The sequence below is a fragment of the Anoplolepis gracilipes genome, chromosome 5 (assembly GCF_047496725.1).
Source record: "Anoplolepis gracilipes chromosome 5, ASM4749672v1, whole genome shotgun sequence".
NCBI lineage: Eukaryota > Metazoa > Arthropoda > Insecta > Hymenoptera > Formicidae > Anoplolepis > Anoplolepis gracilipes.
This window is the reverse complement of record NC_132974.1, coordinates 9,514,197-9,537,373: the sequence shown is the minus strand read 5'-3', so window position 1 is coordinate 9,537,373 and position 23,177 is coordinate 9,514,197. Positions and strand designations below refer to the sequence as shown.

Genomic DNA, 23,177 nt, shown 5'->3' with positions numbered 1-23,177 from the left:
ACACTCTTTTAGAGCAAGAAGTTGAATTATAGCTTAATTTTATTAATTTCTTTTTAGATTAATTTTTTGTATTAAATAATATAAAAAATACGTCTTGCTTCTAAGAAATTATAATAAATTTTTAAGGTATTTGACTCGTAATTATTGTAACATGATATATGCAGCAAGATAAATAGCAACGATGATGAAAAGGTCTTTAGGGAACCGTGAATAATACATATGTAGCCAGTCTGTTCGGTATACTCACATTGAAGATCGTGTAAAAGCTGCACGGCAGTGAGTATCTTGGCACGATCCTCGGGTTGATGTATACGCAAATAGTCCAGATCCGCCGCCTCCAACTCCCTGAAGAGCTCCAGATCCTCGTATCCGTTCAATATAAAAACTGGAATATGTTCCTGCGCGAGTGTAACATTCATCTTTGAGATACTAGTTTCATCGTAACAGAGCTTTGAACAGTTCACTTGTGCAATAAAATGTGCTCATAATTTATACGAAAGAAAGCTTATACACACACAAAATTTCTACAAATTTTTATCTAAGACAACTTTTCTCATATTTTGATTAAAAAACATTAAACTTAGTGTTAGTATATTCTGTAATTTTTTTGTATAATATTAAAAATAATAAAAAATAAACTTTAACAAACAGTAAAATATAATACATTAAAATAGCATAAAAATGATTTTATATTATAATATATAATGTATTTTCTTTTTCAATTTGTTTGATATTTATTATCTATGTATCAGAAAAAATTTTTGCAAAATTTTCTTCGCAATTTGATAAAACTGATATGTTCAAACGTTGAAATATTTCGGATCAAGGAAAATTTCAGTAAGCTCGATTTAACACGAAAGGATGTTATAATTATGACAGCGTTCGCTTCAAAGAATTTGAAGTATCGCGACTTCTAAGATACTCAATGACTGAACAATTCACAGGGACCGTATAATCACGAAATTTAACGATGATCTTGAGCAGTCAGCCGGGAAGTGGATACTTTGGAACTCCGTTCGCTGATATAATTCGCACAGAGAGTTACTCGAGCTTTAATTAAGTGTATACCGAGACGTTGAAAAGATGCACACGGATGAATTTACGGCGCTCATTAAACGATCGATCATAGTAGCTTAATTAAATGGCACAGCTCCCCGAATCGGAACCGACGTTTCCGGTACAGTGACTCTCCGCCCTATCATTTCGTTCTATCTCTTTCTGCCAGTTCCGTCCCTTCAATAGAGAAACTGCGAGACGCGCCTCTTGAACTTTTGACAGTAATTCAAGATCGAACGTAATTTGTTACCGAATCCCGAGACTATATATAATATTCGAGAATATACTTGCAGCTGAAAGTTTTTTAATAAATAAGTCAACTTTTCTTTTTTGTATATATATATATATATATATATATATATATATATATATACACAATCGTCAATAAGAAACATTTTTTTAAATATGTAACATGGAATGTCAGATATAATTAAGCCTTAAATAAAGTTTCTGTTAAAATAAAAATAAAGCACAGAGTTAAAATTAATTAAAAAATAAAATCTTTTGTTACACATTTATATTACTCTTGTGTGTGTGATTTATTAATCTTATCTTTTTTTAAATATCTGCGGTTAAAAAGACAAGGTTTCAGAATATTTCATATAAATCGAGAGTGGAAGTCAGAAGGAAGTGGAAAGACCGAGAAGTGATAAAGAAAAGAACAGGATCGTGTATCGGGTGAGAATAAAAATGAGCAAGGCGGTGACAAGCGGCGAGAAACGGAAAGAGAGAAGGAGAGACGAATAGGAAGAAGGAAAATCGAACAAAAAGGACTCGTCATGGTCTGTGGAATCTGCGAGAGTTGTATAAGGTATAAGCTAGAAAGCTGTTGCGATGGCGAGAGAGTGCGAGAAGGGATGAAGGGAAACTGGAAAGAGAGCACGATAGGGACACCGAATAAAGAAACGTATAAAAGCAGGTTCTCTACTTTGCATTCGACGCCATGCAAATGCGAATCAGTTTGTTCGAGCCGCGACGAGATATTGCTCTCTCCCTCTCTCTCCCTACCTGAAGATTCATTCTCTGCAAGAGCTCTTGAACGGAACCCGGCTTCTGCCTATATCTCTGACCCCACTTGCCCCGCTCCGGTTCTCCTCGCCTAGGCACCCTGTCGTTCAGTATCTCGACATTTATGAACTTGAAGTGGCCTATCCTGTTGTGCACGACGCCCTTCCACAAACCGCTCTTGTTCATTTGTACCACATCGATTATATCTCCTTTCTGAAACAACGTAACCACGCAAACATTCGCAAGAGAAGTCACTTTTTTATCGTGACGATACATTTCATCAAACTGCGCTATCATCTATTAAAATATACATGTATCAAAATTCCCTTGAAATTTTGAATTTATAAAATGTTAAAAAAAAAAACAAAGAAATCAAATTGAGAACAGTGAGTAATCACGTTGCCAATTGTCAACAAATCACCGAGATAATTTCCACGCGATAAATTTGCTCTACGTCTGCTCGACGCTTTGACGGAGAGAGTTATGCGTGAAATTTCGACCATAAATCAATTATCGGGGACAGACCTTGAACTTGAGTGCGTCCTTGTCGTACGGACTGGGGGTGTAATCTACGAGCGCCCTCGCTCTACAGAGGACAGGTCCGATAGACGTCGGGCTGATGGCATCCCTATCTTCGCAGGATATCGAGCTGTGATTGCTTCCCGCTCGGACCAGTGCCTGCGTACTCGAACCACTTCCGCTCGGCAGGCTCTCGACGCTGCTCGCGCTGCATGGGAAGGCTTCCGAGGACGCGCGATCCTGGCGTAGCCTCGAGATCTTTCGTTGCACGTCGTGCCTTAAATTCCTCGCTCGGCCCGCGATTCCCGCCCTGGCGTCTCCCTCCAACAGAGCGCTGGCCTCCGACTGGAAATTTTAATTGAGTTTTGGAGAACATCGAGGTGTCCGGAATACTGCACCGTGCCCGGAATACTGTCCCCCATCGAATGCGCCGACGGGTGAGAAAAGAACGACGAATGCGCTCAAGGCGCGTTAATTAAATCGAGGAGCTATGTGAAATAAGGACCTCCATTGGTCGAGTCATTTTCAATAATGCATTTATGACGGCCTGGAATGCGACGCGATGGAGAATCGCGCAAGCCAATCGTTTGATGCGAAAAGTGTCGTCCGTCAAAAAGCGCGAACTCTATTTTCCGATCTCAGTATTTTAGAGAATTGGATTATATTAACATTAAATAACAATAGATTATATTAAACTAAAAATGTAATTATTATCATTAATTTGTTGAATACCTTACACTTTTCTTAAAACAAAAGCGTCTCTCACTTAACTCCTCGAGAAGTAAGAACGAAAACTTGTGATAAAGAATTATACAGAATTAAAATTATACAAAATTATACTTGAGTGGTCTCATTTTTGCTATATTCAATATGCATGCACCGATTGCAAATGATCGTGAAAGATTTTGACAGAAGCAAATTATCTTCGTCTCCGAATCTATATGCTACCGTCGACTTGTCGGTGGAATAGAGATAGAACAACATCTTGTGATTGTATAATTTGTGAGCAGGTATGAAAGTGCTGTGCTTGCGTGTATTTTATAATGTTAATTAAATCATGCATTAATAATATACTATTTTAGAAACATGCTGCGTCAACAAAAAAAGATAGGTAAATAGAGTGCGGGTGTTAAATTTTAAGAGCAAATTAATATGTACTCTAAATAAAAATAAGAACAACCTCTTATAATTTTGTTTGTAAATTGTTATGCATCTAGTCTATTAAATTGATCCCTCTAATAATATTCATATTTCTCATGTGTTTACATAAGCGCAACGAAACAACGTTATATCGACGTTATGCATTTCAATGGGAGATTGCATATTACATGTCGTTGTCACAGGGTGTTTATTCATGATAGGCATACTCATTAAGGCGTATGACCAAAGCCTGTACTTGTGACAGACAATTAACGACATAACTGTAGGTTTAATGCAAACGTGGATTAGTTTCCGAATGAGATCAGTATGTGTGAACTCGTGTATTATCCATGTTAAGCACTACGATTATTCGCGGTTCAACTGAATATCGTTGATAGGATTTAAAGCGGAATTTTGGATAAACAGCTGTTTAATAAATGACTTTTCATATATCATTTTTTCCCCTCTAATCTCTCTACTTTTACATGGCAACAATTTTGTCAAATTTTACAATATTATCTAGCGCATATTTTTGATTCAGAAAAATACTCACCTTTACAGGACTTTATAGAAACATAGAACATAGGATAAGCAATTAACTTTATGATTCTAATACTAATCGTCTAAATGATAGTCATGCATAAATCATCAGTGTATTTTTCTTTGTTATTATATTGTTTGAACATCGGGTGTTCGTGTAATAATGATTAACGATATCATGCGAGCATATGCGCAGAAATAGTGAAGGAGGGCATAGTGCGAATGGAGAAATAGAATCTACTGGTTTTCTCAAAGGAATATCCTCATGTGTTACATACTGTGTGCACGGCGGCCGAGTGTTGACTCTCGAGCTCCTCTTGATCTTCATAGTCGCTGCTCTGGCTGGGCGATAGTCCCTCCTCGCCGCTACTCCGGCTCTAAAACGTTGATACTCGCGGGAGACAGTTCTAATAGCGCATGAGAGGGAAAAGCGGACACTATGATGGATCTAATAGCGCGCGGATGCTGTTAGATAGGGGGCGACGATTACGAGCATCGCTAGGTGATATCGAATACGAAACTGTCACCAGCGTAATAGAGCAGGTGTGGGAGACATAGAGATATGAACCCAATGTCAAAAAAAATCATTATATGTACGTGCAAACACGACGGCCACCTCAAAAGTTATTTGTACAATATATTAAGTGTATAAAACTGAATCTAACCACACATTATACCGTTACTTTAAAATATATAACATTTTTTTTTACTCTAGAGATTTTATTTCAATGATGTAATAATTTTAACATATTCAAATATATTATTTGTATTTCACACTATCTCATAACTTTAATTGTAAAATAATTCATAAAATTCAAATTAAAATTTTTCCGTTCATTTGTTAATATTAAACTATTTTTAAAATGTTTGAAAATTGCATATATATATATATATATATAATCTATCAACTGTTTTTAAATATATTTCTTTCGAGGTAACTATCCCGTAGCAAACTAAGTAATAGCAGCAAATATGTATGAGTCTTGGGGATTAGTATATAAAATGTTGCACACCATGTTAACCACGTTACATTCGATATATTAATAAAGGGGAGTTGCGTGTTATACATAAGAAGTAAATAGCGTATGCAAGCTACGCCGGTCTAGATGGGTTAGTGATATACTTAATATTGGCGTGTCAGTGTGTGAGTATTATTTATATACATAGAGGCTGTCAGTGCTGTGTAGGCGTCAGAGCAGGAAATGAGACACCTCATTCTAGGGTACTCTGATCAGATTATAAGGTTTTCCAGTTTTTCCTTCAACGTCAAGCACGATTATCATAATGTTACACGTTGATGTTCGACTATAGCGCGCGCGCGCGCGCGCGATTAAACTACGGTAAAGATATAAATCAATATAGATGTATAATGACGTGCGCGAACGAGATTCATACTTGGTAGATTTTTTAAATATAAATCTTTTCTATTGTCAGAAATGTGATGTATTTTAAATTCTTTACTATTTTTTTTATTTAACATTTTTATATAATATTATTAGAAAATTACAAATAGTTTGTTCTTTTTGTTATACATTCAAACAAATTAAACATTTTCATTTAAAATTTTCGATAATTATTAAATACCTTAAATAAAATACTTATATTATTTACTTTAAATTTCTTATTTTTTAATAAAAGAAATGTAATATTTCATCTTTATATATTATATATCAAATATTGATAGACGAAAAAGAATTATGGGAAACATATGATTTCTCAATAATTCAAACAGAACACGCTGGCATACATCCCGACGTTCTATCGTAAAAGTGATGTTCGATCGTTATCAGGTTCGTAAGGTCTACAAAGAATAACGTTTGCTCGGCAGACGAAGGAGAGACCGACTAACGTAAATTCGACATTAATTTCGACGCAACCGCTGCACCAGCCGTCACACGGTCATTGATTCCACGCAAACAATCCGTAAATCACAGGATCTAATTGTCGGTCCGACAGATGGATCGAATTGCTTTCGGGTGCCTCGAACATATCGGCAACCGATCACTTTTCTTTCTTTCTAAAACAATGGCTATTGAGTCATCCGCGCATACTACGATTTCCCTCCGTATCTCCCGCTTCCTGGTCCAAAGACGCCCGATCTGTCTGCACACGATCGTGCAATGGACCGAGCACGTACGTCACGTGCGTGGAAAAGTGCACAAGTGGGTTAGTAATATGGAAAGTGGCGGTGTGTCTGTGCAGGGGTAGGGAAAACGGGATCCATACGTTATCCAAGTATACAAGTTCGGCAGATACGAACATATCTGGGAATCGGGCGACGTTGCGCGTTGCTTTGCGGTGACGTTGCGTCGGCGGTGTTGGTTATGGTCGTGCTAGTGGCGGCGGGATGACGCTGATTGGATCGGGGTGAGACCGAGTGATGATGTTCGTGATGATGACGATGGTTGTGATGGTGCTCGTGGTGATGCTCCGGCCGATCGGGATGGCAACCGCCCAACGGAGGCTGGTCGCTCCTACTCGTGTCCACCGACACAGTCGACAGTCTCGAGCTCACACTCTGCAGCCCCAAAATTAAATAAATCACGCCGTGACACACGCCCGCGAGAGAACGTAAGCGACCATTCCACCCACCCCCTCCTCCTCCTTTCCCCTAAATAAATGCCCATGGGACATAAACGGGGCTACGAATTTCGCGCTTCTCGCGAGGGAGATCGGTACTTAGGCGGGAACCAAGGAACAACGGCCCTTCTGCGTGGAATCTTATCAGAACGCAGTGACTAATGTAATTCCGCTGTGTGGAGCGACGGCTAGGATCTAACAAGATTTATCTAGACTAGAATTCGGTCCTTCGATATTACGTCTCGGCGCAATAATATTACTCGCGACTTAACGAGATTCATGACTTGGGGTACGATAATTTAGTAATCTCGAACGGCGGAATCATAGGAAGCGAGGTAGCGTGTGCTACTTTTTCAGTGTGTCAAAGTTGATTAGCCACACGCCGTTCTCTAAATAATCCTCTAATGAGAAATTATAAAAATGCACATCACAATAAGATTGTGAATTAAACTATATATGTGTTTACAACAGGCTAATTACATTCGCCAGGTATATTACGCCGTTTGTAATATCAAAACAATGTAATTTGACTATAGCAACAAAGAGACGACAACAAACATAATGTTTGTAGTATAAAGTTTACAGATTGTGGCACACGTGGTGGTAGGCCAGATCATTGTACGACGACGGTGAACTTACCTGCACGTCGCTACTCGCGTAATCTCCGCTCTCACGCGAAGCCCTTGAATGTGTTAAGGGTATAATCGTCGGCGGATTATTATGACCCTGAGGAACGATGAGACCTCGCATCGTCGACGTCGCACCTTTTCTCGAACGATCGCGCGGTAGGCTGATATCGCCAGCTGTTCGAAGAGAAATCACGCCCTCTCCTCGATTCTCCGGCCTCAAGTTCAGCGTAAAGCATACCCTGACGTACGATCGTGCCATTTAATTATAATGCAAGAAGATGACTTCTCGTAATTTACAACTACATTAATAATTGAGAATTTATTTATTTAAGGTGCTGTAACTTGAATAGAAACGTTACCTTCCATTTTGGATAGTCGCGGTGGGCACTGGACCGCCGCTAGCTCCCATAAGAAAGTCTTCGGGGTCCGATTCGTAAGGCGGTTCGTCGTACCAGTGTTGACCACCTGGTCCTAAACCACCCGCACCTCCGCATCGCGCGTCTTCGTCGTACATGTACGTATCGTCTGCGAATTCAAATGAGCGTTTCGATCCGACATTTGCGAACATGAGAATTAATAATTTCATATAGATAATTATTCTTTTTATATTCATTGAATTAAGAATTTTTTAAAAATCTTTAATGGATAAATGATATTTTGCATTATATAGCGTACCGTGCATACTGAAATTTAAGAAAATATGTATAGTGTACAATTGAATATCAAATATCGATTACTATGAGACTGATGCATTAAATTATATTTAATAATAAACTTAAGAATTTGGATCCTCTTTTTGTATAGAAATCTTGGAATTACAAGCACGTTGAGTGAAGAAAGAGAGAGGTAGCAAAGGGAAGGTTTGGGAATTGAAAATGGCGGGTGCTACAATAACAAGATTAGTTCGTGTATACGAGAGGTTTCACGACGTAGCCGTGCCGCAGCAGCCTTTGTGAATAAAAAATAAAATCAGCGCAGTGGTGATAAATAGACAATAAAGTTTAGAACATGTTTCATTCATGTTGGAATGTATGAAATAATATTCATCGCGCACTGTGATTATTACATTTTAATTTAAATTTTAATTATTTTCATAAATTTATGTAATTTTCTAAATAATTTTTTAAGTATCTTTTTTTGATCGCTAGATTTTAAAACTATATTATTCATTTTAAAACTATGTATATTTTTCCTGAAATATTTTAATGAAAAATATAAAATAATATTGAACCAAATTATATCACAAATTTTATTTCTGTAAAAATTATATTAAACTATTGATCTCTTCTTATTCCAAATAAAATTTCGTTGTTGAATATATTTTTTTCATGATAATAACAAAAATAATAAAATTAAAACTTACAACAATAAAATACTAATACTTACTTAATTAAAATACACAAGACAAATTAATGAAACAATTCTATTAAAATTATATATATATATATATATATATATATATATATATATATAAATTAAACAATATATTATATTTTTCAAAATATTAATTATTTCTGTCTTTATCACATAATCTTTGTAATCTTACATTTCGTAATTCAGTCTTCATTTCAAACTTTTTTTCCATTATATTTAATTTATATTAATTTTTATATTTTGCTTTAATTCTTTTTACACCTTTGACGTTAATTGGATAAGCTTTGTAGCGAAAGTTTCTTTTCTCTTTTCCATTGCCTTTTTGTGAGGCGTAGGTGTCATTCTGGTGCGCTTCCACTTTATCGCGAAAAGCTGCTGAGGCTATGGGGAGCGAGATTTCCTGAAAAAGACTAGAAGGGGAGCCATCAAGAAACGAATGCTCAAAATGAGTCTCGCGAGAGTGAGCGACTACATACAGTAGAGGTGTCAGACATTTGGGAGTCGATTCTCATACCGGTTGGCACGTGCGCGTTTTGTTCAACGTGCACGCATACCGGCGCGCCTCCGTCTACAATGAACACGTACGCGCACCCACACGTACGCAAGTGGGCGAGAGAGCGGGTTATAGGTCGTGAAGAGACGAGGCGACAACTAGCTGGAGGTTAGTCCTTGATGTACTTACCCCCAGGGAGCTGACCCCGTCCATCTCGTCCTAGCTGCATTAAACCCTGCCGGATATCCCTCAGTATCTGAAACAGCAACAATGATGACGTCGTGGGTAAATGTTTATCCAGCATTGTGATTAAAACCTGCTATTAACCGTATTCGCTTCGATGTTTGCATGCCACAGAATTGCTTCCATTGATTTCAGCGCAATTCTCTGTCTATTATCAAAGAAAACGTTTAAAGGATTCAGATATCGCAAGATTTTTTAATCAATCATATTTTTTTATTTATTATTATACTATTAAATTGCCGACTCAAAAATTGAGCGAATTGATTTAATCATCTCATGTACATTTTTTTATTTATTTAATTCTTTTCTTTATCTAATGAAGAATAAAAGAAATATCTCCCGCATACGTTTTTGAGTTAAAAAAGAGATGATTCGAATAGTTCCTAGAATATTCTGGAACATTCTATTAAATGAAAATATACAAAGATGATATCAAATATAATCGCTACATATAAGGAAAAATTGTTATTTGAGCTTCGTTCTCATGCAAATACTTATGGGTTAACTTTTATGTGTCTTCTTGTTAAATTAAATCTTATAAACTTTAAGTGCAATGATTAAGCTTTCAAAATTCTCTCCTCTTTCGCTTGAAATTTCATATTACGCGCACATAACTATTAAACTTATATATTATTTAATTTTGCATTATTTAAATTTGTACTATTCAAATATATTATTTAAATATGCTAGACTTTCATTCTAAACTTAATAGGTTTGCGTATCATTCTTACGCAAATTGCATTTCTATGTAAGTAGTTAATTGAAGTAATGGCGCGCCTAAGGACTAAATTTCATGCCGAGAAGAGATACCTCGACACCGGTAGCGTAATCGCGTGTAATTTAAATGGTATTACCGGGAACTTACATGCGCGGGTTCTTTTACTGCGGATAATCGCCCTTATCCGGTTACTGGACCACCATCGATGTTTTTGAGATCTCGCAACCATACGATAGCAAAGAAGAGATGAAAGGAAGGATAAGGAGAGAAAAAGCATATACACATATATATACATGCGGTTTTTCTGCTATAAAAGACCGCAGGTTCCGATAATCGGTTGAAACAAAACGAAAAACGATTATCGGTCAGGACGTTGTAAAAATAACGTCCTGATGAGGGATAGTCCGGTCAAAGGTTGTTTCCTGAGCAAGAAAAAAGAAGGGCACAGCAGTTGGGACGGAAGAAGAAGAGGAAGAGGAAAAGGAGGTTGTCGAGATGGTCGCCTGCGGCTGTGTAGGTGCCTACCAAATCGAAATAAAAGCAAGGGAGGAGCAGAGAGAGAAAGAGAGAAGAGTAGGAAGAAGAGGCAGGAGAGAGTCGAAAAGAAAAGGAAAGAAGAGAAGCTTCTCTCTGGGGAGCAATAAACCCGCGCAGGCGAAGGTGACACTAAAACTTTTACACGGATACCGACCTTTATTTCCATATTGCCTCGTAGCCTCAAAGGAACATGGCCGCTTTATTTCTTCCTACGTCTCTCTTCCGGTACCTCCGCCGCCCTTTTCTCATTCTCGCCCCAGATCTCCGCCCTCCCCGTGCCATCGCTACGTGCAAATTCGCGGCCCTTTAAATGCCACCAGTTTTCGGATATTTTAACGGACCCATTCTCGGCCTCTTTAAAACGCCAGGAAATTTCTTCACGAAGCTTACGTTCGCGTAATTAAAACTCTCGACTCGTGCTTGGTTACTCTCTACCTAACTGGAATTCGACCTGCTACTTCGCTTTTACGCGCGTGCTCCTTTTCTAATGGGCAGTTTTTGGCAAATGGTGACCGAGCTCGAGGAGCCGGGGAGGAGAGAGAGAAATTCTCAAAGATACGCGACATATGTAACGAGCTAAACTGCAACAGTGACTTAAATCTTGATATTGTTACGTGCGAAGCATGTGCAATACAGCGCACGTGTTTGCTCGCGTGAAGTAGCACATTATATACTTGCTCGCTTATGCATGACCGGCACGATGTACTTGATTGCATTCAAACGGTTCCATCTTACGCCAAAACGGCTACTTTTAACTTATCGGATATCTGCGGATATCTAAGCTTATCTGTTATTTTCGTACATTTTTGGGGTTAATTTTATTAGGTTTATTATAAGATTAGTTTTTGAGTTAATTTTATAGATTTATTTTTTAGTAGGAAAAATTTGATTAATCTATCTTTCGGCAACTTGATTATTTACAATATTAACTATATTAATACATATTAACTATATTAACTATATTAATACAAAATTAGAAATGTGCCATTAAAATAAATTTTGCTTAAAAAGTGTAAAAATTCAATATTTATTTGTATACTTCGTAAAAACTTATTTTTACAAAAATCTTAAATATCCAATAACAGTATATTTGCATTTGTATTATGTAGCAATCGCGATTAAAAAATCTTTTATATTTGCATAACCTTCGAAATATTTTATTCTATTATCAGAAAATTGTAAAATTGCGAAATTGCGACGATGGAACTTTGTCAACAAATAATAGCATTTCGTACCTGAGAGCAATCAAGAAGAGAAGATAATTTTTATACGGCACGTTCGACTAACTTTTTAACAGAGTTAATTTTTTAATAAAGTCGCCCGCGCAACATTATCCCGAACACTCCTTTCAAGTAGTTGATTTAGTATATCCTGATCTTTCTTTCCCTCTTTCTCTCTCTCTCTCTCTCTCTCTCTCTCTCTCTCTCTCTCTCTCTCTCTCTCTCTCTCTCTCTCTTCATGTATAGTCCTTCTTTTATACCACGGATAAATTAACAATAATAAACTTTTTATCGTAAATTACTATAAAAAGTCGACAAAACCAAGGTATTGTTAGGCAAAGTAAGTTGTAGAAGAATTTCAGATCAAGCTAATGGAATATAATTAAAAGAGTTGTTTATTAATATTTCCATAAAATTCTCAACAACAAATTAACTGATTTTATCATAAAATTATTCTGTCCTGGTAATTTTTGTAACTTTTGTATTTTCTCTCTTTTTATTAAAATTCTCAAGTCGAGTACCTATCGAATTTAGTTTGCAATGTTTTAATTAAGTATCCTTCGACACAATCTTATCATTTTCATTTGAATCAAATATGATAATAATCAAATATTAGCAGCGATAAACAGTTAAATATATATACGCGATGTCCTTATGTTACAGTTTGCAATCACGAACACGAAACGAGGAGAAACGGGACGGAAAGTTGAACAAGTATACGATGCGAAACCACAGCGGAAAATAAGAAAAATACGAAAAACTCTAATCGCGAGATCGTGCATAAGAAATTCACGGTGCAACGTCGCGGTATGCATTGACGATTATGATGATATCACGCTGATCTGGCTGTTTTGCATAATAAGAGGTATCGAGTTGGCGAAAGACAGTCCGAGGAAGAGGGAGGGGGCCAAAAGACCATCGGAGAACGAGCTCTCGCGCGTACGTAAAACAGAGGGGGGACAGCGATACGCACACATGTATATACATATATGTGTAGAGGGAAATCGGTGGAGGAGGAGAGAGGTGGCCTTGGTGATAGCGCATATATGCAAATTTCTGCGAGAATTCCAATGCGGGAGGTAGGATTGTATCGGATAAGGCTACCCGCTCGCAGGGCCAATATCAGTCGAACGACGAGAAGAGGGTTGCCGATGATCCAGGCAATGCACGAGGGAATCGCAGGAAGAAAATAAACGAGCCGTGGGGTAGGTTTAATCGCGATACGGCCCGCGCCACCCTTATCACGATCGGCACGCATGATAACGAAAATTGTCGCTCGCTCATGCTCGTGCACGATGTTGAGCGCGCGGATATCTCTTGCACGAGAGACGCAGAGAGATATATTCTCGCGTTCAAGAACCATTAGACTATTTAAAGGGATGTAAACGCAAGGAAAAAGAAAGATAAATCTTCCATTTGCGGGAAGCTCGAGCGAATTTAATCGCGGGGACGTATGCGACGGTAGCAAGCCATCGGTGATTCTTGACAGATACCTTTTTCTTGCAACATCCTTTACAAGTAAGTTCGTTAGTAAAAGTTCTACGGGTTTCCCCGAAAATCTCGTTATAGAATCGAGAGATAGATATGGATTTAAGATGCACTCACCTCCTCGTGCTCTTTGTGGAATCGCTCTTTCTTTCGTAGCGCCTCTTGAACTTTCAGCTGAAAAATGCAAAGGAATAGAAGCGTTCTTAAGTTTCGTTTAAAAAGGTTTTATCGGTAACTTTCTCGCGAATGACTTCGAACATTCTGATTCAGTTCAAGGATTATGATGTATTGTATAAGAGCGAGTGCCTTTCACTAGTAGCATTCTGTTACTAATATAAATTATTATCTATTCGTTTTATCCGTCTTTACTATATAATTATTTTTAAAATTACCTAATATTGTATTTAAAAAAAAAAAAATAACACAAATAATGTATATAAAATTCAAATAAGAATAAAACTATTTTCTTAGACATATAACTTTAAACATTATTTTATAAAATGTGAATAAAATAGAATTTACCCTGTGTATAGTTTCTTCGAAACTATTTGGTTGTCCGCCATTCATCTGTAAATATCTCAGTCGATCGTAATCTCTAGGATCCACCATCGAACGAAGAATCGTATGTCCCATATCAGGTCCGAGACCCAAACCGCTTTGCAGAACACTGTCAGGTGTATCTACCTGTAAACAAAATAGAACACACGTGTGATTACTGTGGCAAGTTATTAGAATTTAATTGAATCGAGACACATTGCACACATGAAGAATACACATTCCATTAGTTATATCAAAGAGTACATATTCCATTAGTTGAGTCCAATTTTTTCTATATCATCTACTATGTTATAAAAAATGAAAGATAGTAAGATACGTATGCAATACTCGTTATATTTGATTTTGAAAGGTCTAAAAGCAAAACGAAATATGTATAAACTAGTAGTATAAATAAAAATATTTTGTACGTAAAACACTGTACACAGTACTATACATCAAAGAAAATTTTTCTATTTGGAAAAAGTTAAAGTCACATTACTCAGTATCTCGCTCTTTTTCTCTGACATTTTTATCCCATTTCATATTTTTCTAGCTTCCTCTACAAAATGTAATATTACGCAAATTACTTGCAGAGAATTCAATTTATGCAAACGTATTAAAATAATGAGATCTACGATAGCAATAGTCGGGACATCGATTACAAACGGCACAATAATTTATTACGATCATCGTACAAATCCGCTTTCATGAGAACACATTTTTGCATGAATGTGTAGCGTTCCCTTTCATAGAGCGTCTCCTATTCTATAGAATGTCGAGCTCCTTAAAAGCGGCTGCCATTTATTCTCGCGACGTTTCTACCGCTAATGGGCTCGTGCATAAGATATTCAGGACGCGGCAAGGGTCGCCATGGAGATCGTCAATTTCTCGTTCTTCGAGTCTTACCGTGGAGAGAAAGAGGGAGTGGAGAATACACCGTCTTCGTATTTCGGAAAAACCTAACGCGAGATTTTAATCGTGCGGGTAAGACGGGCTGCACTGCGAGGACTGCGTTAGTCGAATGATTAAGATAGAAGCCCGAGAGTTTCGTTCCCGCGGTAACTTTAGACAAAGCCACCGAAGTATTTACAAAGGACCGTCTCTTCTACGAGATTAGCCCGAGTAAGGAAATTCATCTTCCTTTCCTTACTATTTTAAGCGCGTCGTTGTCGTCGTCGTACAACGAGCCATTGCTTGAGAATGGTTCACGATGAAAATTATTGCGTTGACACTTTGTGAATGTGGTCTATAAAGATTATTTCACATTGTCTTTCAAGTATTGTTACTGAAATACTATAGAGATAACCGAGGGTTTCCTTAATAACATCGAGTTTATCGGTGAAAATGTCGATATATATATTCTGATAAATAAGTATATATGTTTCAAGCACTGAGATTACAAAGTGTCGCCACAAAATGCCACTGTAAGAAATATTAAACAATAACTTTCGAGTGTTAATAAAAATCACGCATTAATTAGATAGAACTTTATTATTGCAATTTTTTTAGAGAATTTTTTATCTCTTTTCAAATTCTTGATTTATTTATAATTAAAATTATTTTCTAATGGAATCAAATTCTCTTGCTCATTTTATACTACATTTTTTAATTCTTTTTTATATTTTTAAAAAAATATGTTTAAAAATTTTCATGACATTCACAAATTTGATAAAGGAAAATCTTATAAATAATATTAATATTCTAATGAATAAATGTACACAAATACGTATAAAATGGCCTTTATACATACCACATTAAAAATTAACAAGTTGCTATCGATTTTTATAGAAAATAGTTAATAAAGTCAAAGTCGTGAATAATAAAAGAACAATAAATGAAGCGTTGAGAGTATAGTACAAGCCTTATACTTACAACAAAATTAAGTTTACGCACTTTTATTAAATTATTAACTTAAATTCTCCGAATTAAAAAGTGTCGCATCACGAAGAAATATCGATTTATCATGCGGTAATCTCGATGCCTAAGGAAGAAAAATCCGTGTGTCTGTAGACAACGATTACCTTGCGGTACGCGATTTAATTAAACCACGTGGTATTTATGTTAAACGGATTAGAACCGTTTGTTTGAGCTCGCAGACTGAGCTTCTTCCACCGTCGTGGCTAGCATCCACTAAGCCTGAATAATACCTAGAGACAAGGCTGAGAATTTACGTTGCCCCTGTTTACCGCCCCGATGTTGACTTTTTCTCCTTGAATGGACGACGAGAAGCAGAATAACCAAAGAAATCCCCAAACATCCGGAGATGCATTTTAAACGCATCCCTTATCTGCGAACCTCTCGAGGTAGTCTATGTAATCTTCTCTGATACGATGACTTTATAGTGGATTGTTGCCTCTTATAATATGTTACAAGAGTATAATACATATTATATCGTGCGCTTGTCTTTTTATTATGATTATTTAAAGATTATACCATATAATATTATTTGATGCCATTGCATATATTTCTCTTTCTTTTTCTTTCTCAAATACATATATTTTTAATCATTTTTCATATATATATAGTTTTATTATACGTATTATTTTATTATATTTTTTATTATATGTATAGTTTTATTCGAGTATATTTGGCTAGTTAACAATAATATAATATTTATGGAATATAAGAATTAAAAAAAAATATCTTAAGATAATTAAAAATTTATGTGTATATTATTCTATATCGAATATATATATATATATATATGCGATGTCTCGATTTAAAAAATATTATAGTCCGACAAATTCTTACGCTAATCACGCGCACAACAAATACTTTGCCGAGGAAATCCTATTGCGCTTTCATCGCTCTGTCACGAGTTAAAACGATAGAGCGTGTGCGTGGTGACATATACAGATACAAATAGCAGTCGCTCCGAGAAACAATTTCATCCATTTATCTATCGCCGGATCGACGTCTCGGTAATGCATCTCGTCTGGAAATAAATGTTGCGATCGCGAGTACGCGCGCATCTTTATACGCAACAATTTCCATCAGTTAACGTCTGGATCGACAAGAGTTTTCCGACCTCGTCTCTTCCGGGATGACGTAGCCTTCTCGATCGGGAGGCGAAAGATTAAACAATCGCTCTCCTTCGTCCGTTACGTAAATCACAATAAACCCATAGACTGCGCATAGTTCAGGATAAATGATGACTTGGGAGTGAATGAGCGTGTCCGAGAGAGGCTCGTTCACGCGCGTGATCAAATAAGGAGAAAACCTGGAGAATAGTGGTGAATGCAGTAGACGAGCAGGGGTGACGAAGGGCCCGAGACAACAGGGCTATATATATATATAGATATATATTCTTTTTTTTAAGGTTAAACGGTTAACTGGCCACCTGGGGCGAGCTCTTCTTACAAGATCGGTTTATAGCCGCTCTCAGTCAGTCGCGTCGGCCGGTCAGTACCGCCTACCGGTTAATTTATCCTGGCATTGTTATTGCTTCGGCACGATCCGAGAGAAAGAAAGAGAGAGACAGGAAAGAGAGAGGAGGGGAAAGGGGAAAAGGAGAGCCGAACACATCGGATCGAGATAGATACGCCGCCATGTAGGGTCGTGACAAACGCAATTAAGCATCTCATGACTTCCTGCACTGAGAAACCTGTAATCTGGTCATCTTCGCAGCCGACTACGTGAAGACTCCTGCCGGAACGCCCCGCAGCACGGGATCATCGTAACGGGCCGCCGGCTGTTGCACGGAATGCACCTTCGTAAACCTTCGTTCTTGCGCAGCGAGAACAGTAATCGCCTCCTCCGTCGGGATAGGATAGACTTTAATCGGATCCTCTCTCCAGCGCGACTCTTATCAGGGCGAATTGATTTACGAACACGGCCGATTCGGAAGCTAACGGCATCGGCGACGTTAAACTGCCGTGCAATTTGTTTTCCGGTAATAATGTTCGACGTGAGAAACACGATATTCGCGCGAGATGCTAGGGAAGTGATATCCGAAAATCCGCAACAAATTACGCGAAATGGAAAAAAAAAAATGAATTTTCGACCGAAATTTGGTAAATAAGGTATGTACCGAACATTTATTAATGAGTTGTATCACTTCGAATACGTTATACATCTTGTAATTTCATGAATCTGGTAATATTCTCATATATCTGCTTTCGAGATTCTCTTGGATCGCCTGAGGACATGGGATATGTGGATGAGGTTACTACTAAATTGAACTACAAAGCTCTGCGCGCGTATAACGTCATTCTCAGAGTTATAGATAATGAACATATGCGTTCAATTAAAATAACTACCGATAACCGAAATAATTACATAAAGTATGTTAATATGCAGTATTACTACATCTAGCTTTTACAACTAATTTGATAAATTAATCTATTACTCTCTTTCATACGTATTGATATTAATCCAATTCTGATAAGCTCCTTTACATACAATTATTCATCATGTGAGATAGGATCAAGCATTATTCCTATGAGAATTCCAATGAATACAGCAGCTGTTGCAATTACTGGCAGATCGATCTCCTAAAATTTGCAATTTTGCTTATTATTGTTAGTATACATATGTATACGTAACTAAATAATTATTATTTATTGCAATTAAGAATTATTTACAATATTTATTAGTTACTATATCGTTCATCTTTCCATTAAGGTCATTTACTAAACAATATGTTAAATTATATTATTAATTCATTTAATAATATTATTTTATATTAATTTAATTATACATTTATTGTATAATTAAATATATTTATATATTTAACTAAACAATACGTTAATTATAATTTTAAAATATAATTATATATATATATATATATATATATATATATATATATATACATAGTAATTTTATTTATTGATACAAAGCTAGATATTAAAAATGTCAGTGTCTGAAAATTTTAACGTTTCGGACAAAAGATTGTTATTTCACACCAAGATACCCGCATGATAGTTTTCTTTGCCTATAGTTTCGATCCTAATGGCGACGGCTGTTCGATAAACAGACATGCACCGCGAAAGAGATCTGCTACTGCTTGAAATTCCGCTGAAGCAGCTCCAACTCTGTACTCGGGCAATACGAGTGCAATGCAGCGGGCCCAGTCTCTCGATTCCGGTCACGGGCGTAATCACGGCACTTAGGTAAGAGCGAGTGGCAGTGCAACGCGGGATGAAGTCGAGGTTGGTAACAGTCTATACAACTTTTAGTGTGGTATCAACGTGCACACACACACACACACACACATATATATATATAAATATATATATATATATATATATATATATATACATATGAAGAGAAGAGGCGAGGAATCGTTGAACGGATACGTTGCGGTGGCCGTCGGTGGTCGCTGTTTATCGATGAGACGAAGTGACTTCGGACACGTTGAAACCGCAACGCGCACCACTGGTATACGGTTGGCTATTATCGGAATGATTGAAACGTAAAACGTGGCATTGCCAGCTTTTCTCGCAAGCGACCGCGAATGAATCGGCGAATGTATCCCACGTGCCGAATTGACATACCGTTCGAATGTATAGACTGAGGGGTAATATTGTCACATCGGTGTGATGAGTCGTGAACAATTCGACTAAATATTGGATCATCCTAGAGAACACATCTCTGATCTCGTAGTCAATGCTTTGAAAATCGACGATAGTACATTCTAGTCACGGAAATAATAGCGCCAGTTAAACGGAATGAAATTGCATCGCCCTTCCGGCCATTGGGAAAATTGACGTTAGCGATCGGAGACATCGTTGGCGTATAAATGTAATTGAGAAAAAAATAAGAGCGGAACGTGTTTATCTTTTTCATGTTTCGTAACGGAAATGTCTCAAGTAATCTAAAAAAAAAAAAAATCGATCCTAACACTTGCCATTTTCAGACATATTAAGTCGAAAAAAATTTTTAAGAAAGTCACTCAAAAAATTTATATTATTTTGAAATATATCCTTTTTTTTGCAAATCAAACTCATGACATGTTTGCATTATGCAAATCGACCTGTGTCGATAAGAAACCCTTCCTTTAAATATATTTTGCTTATTCGTTTCGGATAAGATATTTCAGAAAGAGATCGATTCCCCCGACAAATATTGGATTGCGTACAATATCGCACGTAACACGTACCAGAAGATAAATGGAGCTTGCGGGAGCCGCGCGGCAGTGAATCTTGAGCAAGATTTGCGAACGAAATAGCAGCACGAAATTATCTGTGGCGCATCGCAAAATCTACGATGCATAGTATCTATAAATCTGTAACTATTTCGATAACTATTCAATCTCGGAGCATTATTGCCACGCCAAATATATCATAACTGTGAATGTAAATATACGTTTATAATAGTAATGCGCTCTGATATCGCTCCTCAATGTGCAAACAGGAACAACATGATCCTATATTCCACAGTATGGAATTACTTCGTGCGGTAGTTTCGGTCACAAGCGTGATCATAATACTTGGAGAAAACTATATTAGAACGATGGAAAGCTGCGGTTATCTCGAAAAGTAGCGTCGGCTGTAATAATATCATTTTGCACATAGGAAAAGCGGTAAGAGGAGCTTGCAAGTAACTATGCGGTTCTAGAGTGCCACGAAAGTTGACTATTTATGAGCTAGTCAGCGCAGAAACTTGTTGTTGCGTAATGTGAAACTCGGAAAAGTCGCGATATAAATGGCTACGATGACATAAATGCAAAGATTTTTGAGACTATTAAACGATATGGATCCAATACAAAGAAAAATTTGTTTCTTTTTTTTCACAAGAGTGTATAATAAATGCCAAATAATATAATAGTATACAAATGTCAAAAAGTTAAAGCATGATGTATTACAAAAACACAATACTCTAAATTCACAGTCATATCTACTTTCTAACAAAACTTAACGCGATGATACAGTCTCAGTTATCATTTGAAAGGATGATATCTTTTACGAGCACTTTACAATATTAGTTTCGTGTGATAAGCTTTCTCAATGTAGGCCGTATAACGCATGAGACATATTTGTTTTGAAACTGAAAACATTATTTAATATCATACTTTTTGATTACACGTCATTTATTATTTCGCTTACTCTAAAAATAAAACTTTTTAATTTCAAGATACGTATACACCTGCAGGTATTATAGATAAATTTGATAAACACGTGCAAATTTTTATGAATCATACACACATACATTATCAACGTCAGATTACATCAGATTAAAGTTTATAAAATATATGTATATTTTATTCATTCAAAACTGTCATTTGTCTTTAAATTATTTTTTAGTAAAAATTTATTAAAATTTTAAATTATCTCCCTTAAAAATAGCGAGTTTGATGTAATTGAATTGACGTAACTGTAATAAGAAAAAATAACGCGATTAATTAAGTAACGAGTGAAACTTCCGACATGTTCGTGTAAACTTTCTTGCCGATGCCTCACGAAAAGCGAAATGAAGGAAGCGATGTTGTATATATTGTACAACAGACATCTTGTGGCAGGTATAGCGAGTCTGGTATGCATCCTATTGCACGTAATGAAGGCATACCTATGGCAGGCGCGGTAGATAGGTAGATACAGGGGGACGATTCGTCGAAGCCCTCGCGTGCTTCGCTTGTGTCTGTTTAAGCGCAGAAACGGGTCCTGCGGGATTCGCTCGATTATTCGCTCATTTGAATCTTAATGTTGATATTTGCGAGAGAATGCGCGCCCATTTACCCTGACAAAGTATTCTTCGCAGCTCGGTGGGAATATGGTGGAAAGCGCAACAGCACAACCTCGGCTTAATAACGATGTAAAGTATTATAATCGCGAGCGTGGGCTGTTGTATAAATAATAACGATGGAGTCCGAAGGTGTTCCCGGTAGCTTGAACATTATAATAAATTTTTAAGATAAACAGTTACTCGCGCCATATAGTGTAAACACGTTAAGATGTGTGTATAAGGAATATATCTTGACACTTAATCAGTATATAAAAAAATATGAACTTTCGAAAAATGCGTAGACCAGTAAAAATATCTCAGTCACAAAAAAGAGAGTTTAAAATTATTTTAAAAATTTATTTTTAAAAAATTATATACACTTTAATTTCTCTTTCTCTCTCTCTCTCTCTCTCTCTCTCTCTCTCTCTCTCTCTCTCTCTCTCTCTCTCTCTCTCTCTCTCTTTGTCTTTCTCTCTCAATAAAACAAAGTAGCAAAGGTACTTTTTGAATTATAAGAATCAAATAAGAAATATGAGAATCAAATCTTTTCTTTGTCCAATTTCTTTGTTCAAATGGGAAACTTTTACAAATTTTTCTTTTCCTTACAAAGTTTACATTTTTCAGTTATTGTACTAAGGTTTTTAATTTAAACACTGAATAATATGGAGTAACAGAAGTGAAAATAAGGTATAAAATAAGAAAAATATTGGTCTGTAATGTAGATATTTCGAAAACAGAAAACTCACATTTAAAACATTGCCGGCTTGACTATCATTAATTGTGAATAGCGCTCGTAGAGTGAGTCTGGTGCATCAAATCGACTGCTTCGTCTAAAATTTAGCTAACGAGATAGGACGTTACGCCGTTGGCATTTAACGACAAGGTGAAACGAGTTCCAGTTATATCTCGGGCGTTATGAGGTGCGTCGAAACGACGACACCTGCGGTGGAAGCTTGGAACAAGGATACACATGGAAACAAAAGTAAAAGCGGTACATGGATACTGACAATAATGGATGTGAGCATTTTCATAAATTTAAACTGAAAAATATGTATATGCTATCATCTGAATCAATAGTTACCAGCTTCTCTTTAATCTCATGTATCGAACTAGACTTGCAAAAGCGATTTGTATCATTAATTAGGTATGGTACGGTAATAATTTTGTTAACGATTATTATAAATAGTAATGAAAAAAAAGAAATATTTGAGAACAAATATCTCTCGTCATTTGAGTTTTGAAAACGTCGCGGATTTAACGAAAGAATATGAACGCGATGAAAATCTTTCAAGTTAAGCGAGAACATTCGAATTTTAACAGAAGTATCGTACTTACACAAATAAATAAATATCCTTATTTGCTCTTACAAACTGCTTTTTGTAACGAAATATATTTTACAAGATAAACTTTTTGTCATTTGTTACATAAAAGAT

At 36.5% G+C, this 23,177-nt stretch overlaps 1 protein-coding gene across 6 annotated transcripts in view; it reads right to left on the bottom strand.

The window, feature by feature from the left end:
• LOC140665580 (uncharacterized) overlaps positions 1–23,177 on the bottom strand; it is a 310,049-nt gene that overhangs the window by 4,703 nt on the left and 282,169 nt on the right. For 4 of the 6 annotated variants that reach the window (XM_072891854.1, XM_072891855.1, XM_072891856.1 and 1 more), the window contains exons 6-15: positions 14,068–14,229; positions 13,663–13,719; positions 9,529–9,595; positions 7,832–7,997; positions 7,483–7,711; positions 6,524–6,781; positions 4,542–4,640; positions 2,590–2,928; positions 2,065–2,277; positions 248–398 (exon numbers count right to left, since the gene is read on the bottom strand). In XM_072891854.1, the coding sequence (XP_072747955.1) occupies positions 248–398; positions 2,065–2,277; positions 2,590–2,928; positions 4,542–4,640; positions 6,524–6,781; positions 7,483–7,711; positions 7,832–7,997; positions 9,529–9,595; positions 13,663–13,719; positions 14,068–14,229 (1,741 nt within the window). The remainder of the gene's footprint in view (positions 1–247; positions 399–2,064; positions 2,278–2,589; positions 2,929–4,541; positions 4,641–6,523; positions 6,782–7,482; positions 7,712–7,831; positions 7,998–9,528; positions 9,596–13,662; positions 13,720–14,067; positions 14,230–23,177) is intronic. The other 2 variants (XM_072891857.1, XM_072891858.1) reach the window with 2 other exon arrangements.